The 13,500-nt window shown below is 41.7% G+C and overlaps 1 protein-coding gene across 1 annotated transcript in view; it reads left to right on the forward strand.

The window, feature by feature from the left end:
• Positions 1-13,500, forward strand: part of PPP1R42 (protein phosphatase 1 regulatory subunit 42) — a 60,372-nt gene that overhangs the window by 18,421 nt on the left and 28,451 nt on the right. The window contains exon 6 of the mRNA XM_075550662.1: positions 12,037-12,154. Coding sequence (XP_075406777.1) covers positions 12,037-12,154 — 118 coding nt within the window. The remainder of the gene's footprint in view (positions 1-12,036; positions 12,155-13,500) is intronic.

Here is a 13,500-nt window from a genome sequence, read left to right on the forward strand (position 1 = left end):
TGTCTAAGCTAATCCAATGAGGAAAAGATAGCTTTTCAAGAAACAGCGGTGGAACAACGGGATCTCTACATTTCAAAAAGGGAAGCTTGAGCCTTCACTTCTTACATTAAAAATTACATGAAATATATGTAAATTTAAGTGCTAATTTAAAACTTTTAGGAGAACCAGCTTAGATGATTATTTCCTTAATAGAACATAAAAGTACATTCTATTAAAAAAATCAATAAGCTATATTTATCAAAATTTAAAGCTTTTGCTCTTTAAAAGATATCATTAATGGAACAGAAAACCAAAGACTAAGAGATAATATAAGCAAAACATATATAAGGAAAAAAAGATTGTATTCAAACATATAAAGAACTCTTACAATTATATAATATATAATAAAGAGACAGAAGATATGTGAATGGTCGAGAAACACAGGAAAAGATGCTCATCATTCACAAAGGAAATGCAAATGAAAAGCAAATGTGACACTGTTACATACCACTAGCATGACTAGAATGGAAGCACCTGGCCGTATGATTGTTCATGGGAATGAAAGCAACTGGACTGACACATAGTAGGCACCCACAAAATTGTCATTGTCAATTGCCACAGAGCCTGCTCCAATTCATGAAGTCCCCATGTATAATAGACCCAACTGTTGCCCTGTCCTGTTACACCTTCATGACTGTTGGCATGCTTCAGCACATTATTGCTGCAAGTGTATTTTGAGTGTCTCCCAACCTAAAAGGGTCATTGTCCACCACTCTGTTGAACACTATTCTGTTGTGATCCATAGAGTTTTCATTGGTTAAGTTTTGAAATCAATCACCAGGCTTTTCTGCCTTCTATAACTTAGTCTACAATCTCTGCGGAAACCTGACCATTTGAAATGCCTGTAGCATAGCGCCGACCATCAAAGCCACAAGTACGCCACTACAGTATAACAACCTGACCAACGGGGTGGTGGGATGGTTACAGAATCAATGAACAGGGAAATAAAAAGACATTCAACCACCCAGGCAGGAGCGTCAAGCCATTTGGTAAGTTCAAGCAGCTGGCATAGGCCAGAGGTTGCTTTGCCAACCACAGAGAGAAACTATCCCAGGAGTAAGGATGAAACTCAAATTTTTACTGATAGCCAGAGCACACCAACACTTAAAACTGCCTAGATACAGCTTCAGCAGAGGTCTGGAAACAGACATAGGTCAGGGTACATTTGTACATGTGTGGTCCATTGGAAATCTTCCACTGACAACTGAGTCGCAGAATGTATTGAAGTCCAGCCTCCTAATACTAACCCTCTTCTTGCTCTGTGTATTCCTGAGGTCAGCGTTTCTAGTTTGGGGCTTCAATTTTTTTATTGTTCTTTATGCTCATTAGAGTTGTCTAAAAGATGCAGACATCCGTTCCTGTGCCACGAGGGAGGAATCTCAGCATGCCATACATTACGTTGCTGACCTCCATCCTAAGAGCCATCAGCAACAGACAGCTTTGGGCCACAGGGAACAAGGAGTGCCTATCTCTAGAGGGCTCCAGTGGGACCACTATAATTACTGGGGGTTAGTACTTAGAGCAGCTGCTTTATATGGACGTTTCTATATAGTAATAAAAACACATGGAATAATTGAATGAAGTTCTTCCATAGTTACGTTTTCTTGCTAACAATGATATAAGGTCTAGTTTCTAAAAAATGATTAATTTTACTGATAATCTATCATTGTCTCTAAAACAAATTCAACATTTAAAATCATTAATCAAATGTACAGTAAAAATACTCTTCACATTCATTGTATTAAATATTCTACTTATTGTAATGGACACAGCACTGTGGATGTCCTACCAATCAATGCTAGGCATGGATTTTTGCATATTTACAACAATTTTTATTTATAGCCCTATTTCATAGAACTGAATTTATAGATATTTTTCACTCCAAAGATTCGCTTTTAAGTATCTGCTTTAAGAAAAAAACTGAGAAAAACAATGGTCTATAGGATGATTAAAGAGTCTAAGGACAATGTAGACAGTTTAAAATGTTGGCTGCTAACTGAATGGTTTGAGGATCAAATCAATCCACAGGTGCCTAAGAAGAAAGGTCTGCTTATAAATCAGTCATTGGAAGCCTATGGAACACAGCCCTAGTCTGACTGACACACATGGGGTCACCATGAGTCAGAGCTGGCTCAATAACAGTTCATTGTTTTGAGGGTGGTTAAGTAAATTTGAATCCCCCATTCAAGATTCTGGTTTGACCACTGAACAAGAGAAAGATATTCAGAAAAACTTAAAGAAATACATGTAGCAAGCAAAGCATACCCAGGTGACAAGTCCTTGGGCTCTTTGGAAGGAGCAGAAAAGGGAAAAGAACTGAGTCTGGGAAATACAACATTCTAAAATATGTCCATCTTCTCACTCACTGAGGGCCCTTGGCCATTAGAGAGGACTGCATGAGAGGCAGAGGCACAGGATATGGGCCTCTATGAAGCTGGGTAGCCGAGTGGCTTCAGTCCTTCCCGCTGCTGTGGTTTCATAGCCTTCCCTCTCCTCACCTCTGTAGGCACACAGCTGCCAAGGCTTACGGTTCCCCCAACACACCCCACCCCTGGCCTTGTTTCTGCTGTCCACTAATCCCACACTGGTCCCTGGGAGGATGTTCTATGTAGGATCATACAGAAAGATGAAAAGAGAAGGTGAATCATGTCCTGCCTCCCTCGATCCATGTTTTTTTTGCTATTCAAAGTATTGAAGACCTCTTCAAAGTATTGAAAAGTGAGGACATTACTTTGAGGATTAAGGTGCACCTGACCTATATCATGGTATTTTCCATTGTCTCATATACATATAAAAACTGGGCATTGAATAAGGAAGATCGAAGGAGAATCAATGCATTTGAATTATGATCCTGGAGAAGAATATTGAAAGTACCAAGGACTGCCAAAAGAACAAATAAATCTATCTTGGAAGAAGTATAGCCAGAATCAAGTTTGGGAGACTTCGTCGCGTGTAATTTGGACATGTTGTCAGGATAGACCAGTCCCTGGAGAAGGATAGCATGTGCGGTCAAGCAGAGGGGCATCGAGAAAGAGGAAAACCCTTGATGCGATGGACCTACACAGTGGCTGCCAATAATGGGTTCCAACCTAAGATCAATTGTGAGGATGGGGAAGGACTGGGCAGAGTTTTGATCTATTGTACATGCATTGCTATGACTAAGAACCAACTCAGTGGCACCGAACAACAACCAGCAAAATCATTTCTCTTATTTTTCCTCTGTAATTCCTATCCTGCTCCTAACTTCAGACTCTGTCTTCACCCCACTATTGATCTATCCCTTCCGTCATGTATTTGTTCATTTCATCTTGTCTATGCATTTAACACACCTACTATGTAACAGCATTTTCTAGACACTGGGAGAGAGAAGAGTGAACAAAAACTGATATGATCCCTGGATTCATGAAGATTTCAGCACTGTGCAAAAGAGGTTTTTCATCTTGACTTTCATGTACCGACTGATCTTAAATATGCATAATATTTAATAGTAATATTATGCATAATAGTAAGGGGAGGGAATATTAAAGAGCTAGAGGATAGTTATGTGCTTCATCAGTGCTATACCGTACCCTGGGTTTATCATCCCTTCCATGTGGCCCTCTGAAGAGAATTATCTTACAGGTGGGTTTTGGGTCTCTATTACATCCACACCCCTCCACATCAATGTGCTTGTTTTTGAACTTCTGCTACCTTTCCCCATTGACACCTCATGATCACACAGGCTGGTATGCTTCTTCCATGTTGGCTTTATTCCTTCCCTGCTAGCTGGCTACTTGTTTAAATACCAGCCTTTAAGACCTCAGACACTATATCTTTTGATATTCAGGCACCATCAGCTTTCTTCACCACCTATGCTTATGCACTCATTTTGTCTTCAGTGATCCTGTCAGAAAAGTGTGTATTATACAATGCCACATTATTAGAACAAACTGTTCTTGTACTGAGGTAAGATTTAAGTAGAGACTCAAAGTCCATCTGCTTCTTATTGCATTTGTATATATATACATATATAAACACACATATGTATATGAAGTCTTTCTTGAGGAAGAAGTTACTGAACTGAACTCTAAGAGCAGAAAAGGACTTAACCAAGCAAACAGAACAGCATAACAAAGGTCCTTGGCCAGGAGTTAAAGCAGCAAATCTAAGAGGTTAGAGCACCAGAGGGAGCGAAGGCAAAGATGGCACACACTGAGGCTGCTGAGTAGAGAGGGTGGATGCAGGGCTGCATAAGTCACAGCAGAGAATTTTGTCCTGAGAACAATAGGGAGCCACTGATGATATTTAAGGAAGAGGTGAAATGATTAAAGATGAGCATTTTGGGGGGAAAAAAAGTCAATGTGGCTATAGTGTAAAGGGCCCAGCCTGGTTCAGAAATGAGAGAGGCCATCACCTTGAATAGGATGGAGGTAGAAATTAAGAGTGGAGCGACTAGAAAGGTGTTTAGGAAGAAAGTGAACAGAGAATGATGGCAAATCAGATACAGGGAGTGAGGGAGAGGGAAAAATCAGGAATTCTCAAGCACAGTGGGGAAACAGAACTCAAGAGTGAAGCTTGAGGAAGAGGAAGGAGAGGATGAGTTTTAGTCATTGTAGAGTTTGAAGAGCCTTTGAAATATTCCAGAGCAAATAACAAGTAGACAATCTGATATGAAGCCAGAGCTCAGAGGACAGGTACATTTGGGAGTCCCTACCATCTAGCTGAGTGGTCACTAGCTTCTATCCAAGATGAGATTGCAGAGAGAGAAGAGCATAGAGCAAAAGGCAGTCAGTGAAATACTCAAGGTGTGTTAGCACCAAGTCTGATCCTGAATGTTGGGATGAATGAATCCTCCCTCTGTGAAAGGGAGGGAGGCATCAGCAACATGCTTCTCCTTTCCTGCGAAGGGTCTGAAAGAGAGATGGGCAAGGTTCCAGGAAGAAAATCTCTTTCTAGTGGCATACACGTTTCAATGCTGCTGTGACCCAAAGAAGGAAGACGAGTGCTTGAAAAGACTGAATGTGGGCCACAGGAAAGGAAGCCAGTTCCCTGGTGGCTGCCCTGGAGAAGACTCAGAGAGGGCTCAAGTACTCTGAAAACCTGGTGATGCACCTGGGAGAAACTTTCACACGACTGTCACTGACAGCTCTTTTTTGAGTTTTTTCATGTTATGGGCCGACCCAAGCAACAGTCCACCAGGTTTAATATTATTTTAATGAGATGTGTCTTGAGTTCTTAAAAGCAACTTTTAGAAAATAGCCTGCTTATAAATTGGGGATGTCCGTGGTAAGAGATTTGTTCCTTGTGAGGTCAGAACCTCATGAACGATCAATGGAACTGACAAGAAGGTAGAATAACAACTCCATGAAGGGAGGAGTCAGCAAGGTTAGATGCTTCAAGAAAGAGGAGACCTAGAAAGTCCGCAGTAGGGGATGAAGAATCAGTGATAGGGTACATTCCTTCAGCAGCACCAGGCTGCAGGAGAGCACTGTGGTTAAGAAAGTGCATTCCTTTCCTAAACCCTTCTGACTTCAGACCAGCAGCATCACCATAAGAAACACATTCTCAGGTTCCTCTCTGGAACGAACGAATCAGAATTTGCACCAAAACAAGTCCCTTGGTGATGCTTTGGCACATTCAGATTTGAGGAGCACTGGTCTGGACTACTCTTCGAGGGAGTTTGATGACGGTGCATAACCGACAGGATGAAAGTCAGAGAGATAGGAGATATGAGAGAGAACATTCTGAGAGAAAAAGGCCTGGCAGAGGTTAAGACAACTGGCTAACCTGGAAAATGTGGTTGGGAAAGATGGGGAAGAAGAATGGAAGAAGAAGAGTGAGAGCAGAGGCTGATGACTCACTTCATCCCAATAGAGTTGATGTCAAGGTCAACCATTCAGAAGGCCATCCAATATCCCATAGTCAAGAAACTCAGGTCTTCATTTCACAAGGCTATAATTTAAATGACCTTTGCCTTTGGTTACTACTACTTTGTATTCCCTGCTCCCCATAGGTTCTTTTAAAAAGTACATATCAATGCATAAAAATATTAAGTCATTTAATGATGATCTTCAAGGAGACCTTTGCATTTTTGAAGGTGACTTGATGAGTGTGGTACTTCGAGCCACGGACTTCATCAAAGCCAAAATTGTATAGCTTACTGATACCATTAAGTCAAATCAATAAGGTTGCAAAAATGTATTAAAACTGGAAAGGGCAAAAAACAAATTTTAAATCTTTACTCACAGTTTTTATGGCTGCAAAGTTTCCTAAACCAATAAAGTAGTCTGAATAGTTAGTTCATCTCTCAGGCAGTTATATTAGTTATCTGCTTCTTTGGTTTTCTGATGACCATTTATCATTAAATATAGCATTTTTAGAATGGGTGGTGGAAATAAAAAACTTGACAGGCTTGCCTCTTATATAAACTCAAGATTTGATTTCAAAGACACAAATGAACAAACCGCTATGGCCTGTCATATTTGCCCAGTTTCTAATTTATTCAACCTCTGCTCAATATTGACCCTGACAAGCTGAGCGTCCCAAAGATAAATTTATTCACTCCACAGTTTAGTCAGGAACAAGCCCAAAATTATAGATTTTCCCAGGCAGATGGTGACAGGCGGTCAGGCGGATGACAAATGGCTGTCTTTAGATATAGTTAGGACAGTGGGGCCAGACGTTTCCAATAAAGATTGGAGCATGCTGGTCAAATCCAGGTTCATCAGTGACCGTCATTAATTGTGGAGAAGACATTGCTGGGGCGGTGGATGTCGGCAAAGGCGCTTAGGCAGCAGCCCTGCTTCTAACCAGAAGCGGCCCTTCAGTATTTTGCAGCACTCCTCGAAGTGATAGCATGACATGATCATTTATCAAACCGAGACTGTCCAGAAAAGTGTTTGGTCCCTTTAGTGGAACTTATTGATGGGCAGGGAAGCGAACGCATGTTATTAAAGACAGGAAGGCAATGAACAACCAGAGCGTATCCAAAGGGTAATCGTATTTCAGCACAGGATTAGTCTCGTCTAAAATAAACACACACTGGAGGGAGAGTATGGCGAGGTCATTTATCAAGTGAGGAACAATTAACAACACTCTACAGGACCCTCATTATCGGCATAAAGTCCTCTTAATATTGTTTAACGCTTGGACGACAGGCATTGCATTTAACACTGAACACCAATGGAGTGCATAATCCATCCTTAAAAGTTTTTAGAGGAAATAAAAAAATAGACAGGACTTCTCACATCAATGGGAAAATTGTGCCTGTGTTATCTGTTATTGTCATAGATGCAGAGGCAAGGGCAAAACCCAAGGTTCAGGACAGGGCTGAAGCATTTACCATTTGGAAGAAAACTTCCTTATAAAAAGCCTACTACTTGTTTTTCACTGAGTCAGAAGCTTATTCTTCCTTATTTACAATAATTTTTGTACGTTATTAACCAAAACTAAGAGAGAGAGAGAGTTAGCGATGGAGTGGTAGGGCAGGAAAATAGGCAGAGAAAGCATTTCATTACGTATCTGCTTTGTGCCAGGTACCTTGGCCAGGCGGGTGGGAAGGCAGGTCTATATTTTTATTTGATTCAAAGGATTCTGACAACTTGGTATTAATGTTTCTAAATACTTACTCGAAATTTATGACCTTCATTTTTCTTCCTTGACGGATAAGGGACCCTTATTCACCCACCGGGCTATGGTTTACTAACCCCACTTTGAGCCGGTGCCTCTGCTCCTGCTGTGAGTTCTCTGCCACGTATATTGCTGTGGCCTCGCTGGCCAACTCTCTGCTTCTAGAACTGGGAGTTGGTGGGAGGAGAGGTCCATGAAGGAGTCTGGGTCACATACCGGCACTTAAAAAAAATAATTTTATTGGAGGCTCTTACAGGTCTTATCACAATCCATACATCCATTGTATCGAGCACATTTGTACATTTGTTGCCATCATTTTCAAAACATTTTCTTTCTACTTGAGGCCTTGGCAAACACTTTTTATGGCACAGAATCCAACCCCAGTGATCCTCACTTTGTCCATGACATGCTGAGATGAGACTCAGAAACTTCAGCACTGGCCCACAGGAAGCCCTGGTGCCAGGAACTTTAGTAGTTAGTTTATATTTTTTCAAAAGAAAATTCTTCACAGTTGACTTTTCCCATTTTCTTAGATCCCAGCATATCCATATGTTTCTGTCAGTATTTTGCTAAGTAATGGGATAAGCCAAACTGCAATTGCTTCCACCAGTTTACAGAGGCAGTGGTTCGCTTCAGGAAGGTGCAGGCACATGGCACAGGCTGGACGGGGGCGGTGTGTGTGTGTGTGTGTGTGTGTGTGTGTGCCCTAGAGAGCCACTGGTCCTTTCAACTGTACACCAAAGGTGGCGGTCCCTGATGCAGGTGCAGGCCCACAGCTGGAGGCCTCCGTTTGGTCCCCTCTGTGATTATGACCCGTTGACAGCGGTATTTAATGTGTGGAAGGAAACTGCTGCCAAGACTTCATAGTCAAAAATGCTTTTCTCAAATTTGAAGTAGAAATGAACTCTTCTTATCAGAAAAAGTTCCATACAACTGGAAAAAGGAATCATCTAGGTAATAAACACGAGTAGAGCGGAGACTAAGATGGGCGGACAAACGGGTCAAGTACACATGTGTAATGCTGCAACCACAGCAGGCTTTAAGGGAGGCTGCATTTGGGGAATGAAAACCCAGGCTACCCATAGTCCATTTGTTTTCAGCTTTGCAATCGAGAACATGTATGAATTCATATGTAATCTGTATTTTCCCTGGCTCCCCATGATAATTTTCCCCCTAAGTTTTATTTATTTTGTTGCTCCTGCTGAGAATATCCACACCAAAACATAGACCAATATAACAATTCGCACGATAATTTTCATCTAAAATTTGACTTGCAGAATGGGAGAATCACAGGTGCTTTCCTCTGGGATCTTCTTAACTTTGTAATCATTTCCACTTTCTAAAGAGTAGCAATCTTCCCAGCTGTGTACCACAAGGTTATTTCACACTTAGTAGACTACTGAGCCCAAGCCACACCCACTGTTTTCATGAAGTCGATTCCAACCCATAGTATTTCCTATGCAGCCGTGGTTCCCAACCTTCCTAACGCCACGACCCTTTCATACAGTTCCTCACGTTGTTGTGACCCCCCCCCAAACCATAACATTATTTTCGTTGCTACTTCATAACTGTACTTTTGCTACTGTTATGAATCGGGTGACCCCCAAGAGGGTCGTTTGGCCCCCAAAGGGGTCGCGGCCCACAGGTTGAGAACCGCTGCTATGTAGGGTTCCATGACTGTAAATCTTTACAGGAGCAGACAGCCTCATCGTTCTCCAGGGGAGCAGCGGTGGGTTTGAATGGGTGACCTGTCAGCAGTCCAGTGCCGGTTTTCTAAGCTCCAGGGTGGGTCCATTTAAGGAAGCATGACAGAACAGTTCTGTAGCCACCAATTCCAAACCTCACCTTTCCCCTCATCTTTAGCATCCTGGTGGCTCTGGTCAGACGTTCAAACCTACCTGCTGCTCCAGGGAAGAAAGTTGAGGCTATCTACTCTGATAAAGACGGACAGCCTTGAAACCGCTACAAAGGGCCCCTGTGAGCCCACATCGGCTTGACGGGAGTGGGGATTATCAGTGCAAGAGCCACACGGGAGCTAAATGCTTGGCTGCTAATTGGAAGGTGATGCAAGCCCATCAGATGCTCCATTGACAAAAGATGTGGCAGTTTGCCTTCATACAGATGACAGGTTTGATAAGTCCAGGGTGCAGAATAGCACTGATGGACAACTTAACTCTCCTCTAGTTCTTTAATATTTCCTCCCCTTTCTGTTATGGGATTGATTACTTCATTAATCATGTTAGATTTACCTAGGTTCATTTGTATATTTAAGATCATTTGGTATATGAAAAGCCAAGATAGATAGCCTTTCAGAAACAGTAACAGGAGTAACGGTTCCCTGAGAGTATGGGCAAGGGGGTGGGGAAGGATTGGAAAATAAAGAGCTGGCAGCATTGATGATTGTATAACCCCACTCGATGAGATCGGATTAAACAACAGAATTGTAAGTGAATGGATATATTTGATGTGTAAGGTATGACAAAAAATAAAATAAAGGTTCCTGGGGGTAGGGTATAAAGAGGAGCTGATATCCAAGAGCCTTTCTACTTCATCCTGTAGGGTCACTAGGAGTTGAAATCACCCCGACCATGGGTTTTTTAGTTACTGTAATTGTTAACAGGGTAAGGACGTCTGATGCTACAATGGTTAGGCATTTGTCTAACTGTAAGTTTCAAGGTTTGAACCTCCCATCCATTCCAAAGGAGAAAAGAACTGGAAATCTGTGCCCATGGGCACTTCTACATTGTCATGTAGGATCACAATGAGATGATAGCACAGAATAATAACAATTATCAGTATAAGCCCTGATGGGTGCAAATGGGTTATTCTCCTGCAAACTGAGAGGCTGGAGGTTCAAGTTTACCCAGAAGCACCTCAGAAGTAAGGCCTAGTGATCCAATTCTGCAAAATCAACTGTTGAAAACCCTGTGGAGCACAGTCTTACTCTGACACACATGGGTTGGCCAGAGTCAGAGTTGGCTCCACAGCAACTGGAATATTGACAGTTCAACCCATTTAATCTAAACCAATTATTGTACCCTGCTAAGTGCCTATTACCGAGCTAGAACTCCATGACAAGCAGCAATAACACTTAAATTCAGTTACCTGGCATGTTATAGAAATACTCCTATTTGAGGCCTGGTAGAGTGTGATCAAGGGTAATGTAACCAAGAGGAATTACTGAAACCCAAATGATGACTGAACAAGATAGTGGGGCAAGAGTAAAAATCAAAGGAAATAGAGGAAAGAGCTAGGAGGCAAAGGCCATTTATAGAGGTTTAAATAAAGGCATGTACATATGTAAATATATTTATATATGAGGATGGGGAAATATATCTATGTACATATATTTATAGGCTTCATATTAAGGTAGCAGAAGGACATTGGGCCTCCACTCAAGTACTCCCTCAATGCAAGAATACTTTTCTTCTATTAAATTGGCATTCTATGATGCTCACCTTCCTGACACAAACGCTGAAGACAAAGCGGGTAAATAAGCAAATGTGGTGAAGAAAGCTGATGGTGCCCAGCTATCAAAAGATATAGCATCTGGGGTCTTAAAGACTTGAAGGTAAACAAGCAGCCATCTAGCTCAGAAGCAACAAAGCCCATATAGTAGAAGCACACCAGCCTGCATGATCACGAGGTGCCAAAGGGATCAGTTATCAGGGATCATCAGAACAAAAAATCATATCATTGTGGATGAGGGGGGGAATGCGAAGTGGAGACCCAAGCCCATTTGTAGGCTACTGGAGATCCCCTTACAGAAGGGTCTTGGGGAGGAGACGAGCCAGTCAGGGTGCTATGTAGCAACGATGAAACATAGAACTTTCCTGTAGTTCCTAAATGCTTCCTACCCCCCCTATCATGATCCCAATTCTACCTTACAAATCTGGCTAGACCAGAGGAGGTACACTGGTAAAGATGGGAACTGGAAACACAGGAAATCCATGGCGGATGATCCCTTCAGGACAAGTGGTGAGAGTGGCGATACTGGGAGGGTGGAGAGAGGGTGGGTTGGAAAGGGGGATCTGATTACAAGGATCTACACGTGACCTCCTCCCTGGAGGAAAGACAACAGAAAAGTGGGTGAAGGGAGACATCGGACAGTGCAAGATATGACAAAATAATAATTTATACATTATCAAGGGTTCATGAGGAAGCGGGGAGGGAGTGGAAAAATGAGGAGCTGATGCCAGGAGCTTAGGTGGAAAGCAAATGTTTTGAGAATGATGAGGACAATGAATGTACAATTGTGCTTTACACAACTGATGTATGTATGTATTGTGATAAGAATTGTATGAGCACCTAATAAAAAGATTAAAAAAGAGAAAGAAATACTTCTAATTATGAAATTCTTATGTCTTGCTTCTTCTCCTATAATTATAGGATTTGGAGTTTTTGCTGGGCAAGTTAATGAAGCTATGGAAAGTGGATCTAAATGGAAATCCTGTTTGTCTCAAACCCAAGTACAGGGACAGATTGATTTTGGTGTCCAAATCACTAGGTACTCATTTATATTATATGAATAGTAATAGTGCCTTCTAAGAGAAAGCAACCTGCTTCACTTTTTGATTGATTGATGAGCTAGCCTCCAGAAACGTAAGTATGCCATATGTGTCTATGAAAACAGACAACTTTACAATATTTTTGGTGAGAAGCAGTTAAAATTTTGAAGTAAAGCATGAAAAATGTGACTGTTAGTACTAAAAATCACTCGTCATAAATGTGTGGCACTTGCTGACGTTTCCCCAAACATTCATGGATACAAATCCTCTGCATATCCCACGAGACTCCTTAGCTGTCAGTCATGTAGCTCAAATTGATTGAGGTGCTCATTGTATTACATACTTATTTATGTCCCCATATTTTGGTACGTGGTAAATACTAACCTATGGTTCTAACCCCATTGGGAATGTTACTAAGTTAGGACTAGTGTATGGTATATCTTGATATAAAACAGATTAATCACAAGCTAGTAACCAGAGATGGGAGGAAATGCCAAGTCGCATGAAAGTCACTCAGAAGCAGAAGCTCAGAAGAGACAAGGACCTATCTGCAGAGCCAACAGAGAAAGAAAGCTTACCCCTAGAGCCCGCACCCTGAACTCTGACATCTAGCCCCCTGTTGTGACAGCACTCGGTCCCTGCAGAGATGTGGAACCAGAAGAGTGAGGTGCTGCTCTAACAAAGACCAGAATGTGGATGTGCTGTTGGAATTGAGTGATGCATAGAGAATGGCGGAGTCTTAAGGTGCCACATCATAAAAGCCGAGACCACCTTGAACAGACTATTGGTAGAATTATGGATGTCAAAGAAAATTCTGGTGAGGGTACAGAAAGATGTGAGAAGAACTACAGAGAAAAATCTCTATTGTTTTAGAGACTGCTTATGACACGATCAACAGAATGTAGAAATGAAAGTTTTTTGGTGAGACTTTAAAAAGAAAATGATCAACATGTATTTAGACAATAGAGGAAGGATGATACTTTTTATGCAGTGACAAAGAACTTGTCTGCATTATGTTCAAATGTTTGGAACTTTAACTGATGAACTTAGATGTTTAGCTGAGAAGATTTCTAAGCAAGATCTTAAAGAAGTCAAGCAGCTTCTCCTTGATACTTATAGTAAAACGGGAGAAGAAAGAGCTGGACTTCAAAACAATCTGTGCACAGAGACAACTGGATCAATCATCTCATGGGCACATGGCAGGGGACACTGGTGGAAAGTGGAGAGCTAACAGCAACAAGTACAAGGAAGAAGACGTGTCCTGGAATTGACTGTGGTGATAGGTGCACAACTCTTAGGAATGTGATTGAACTATTGAAATGTGTGAGAGGTGAATTGTATGTCA

The sequence above is a fragment of the Tenrec ecaudatus genome, chromosome 5 (assembly GCF_050624435.1).
Source record: "Tenrec ecaudatus isolate mTenEca1 chromosome 5, mTenEca1.hap1, whole genome shotgun sequence".
NCBI classification, from domain to species: Eukaryota; Metazoa; Chordata; class Mammalia; order Afrosoricida; family Tenrecidae; genus Tenrec; species Tenrec ecaudatus.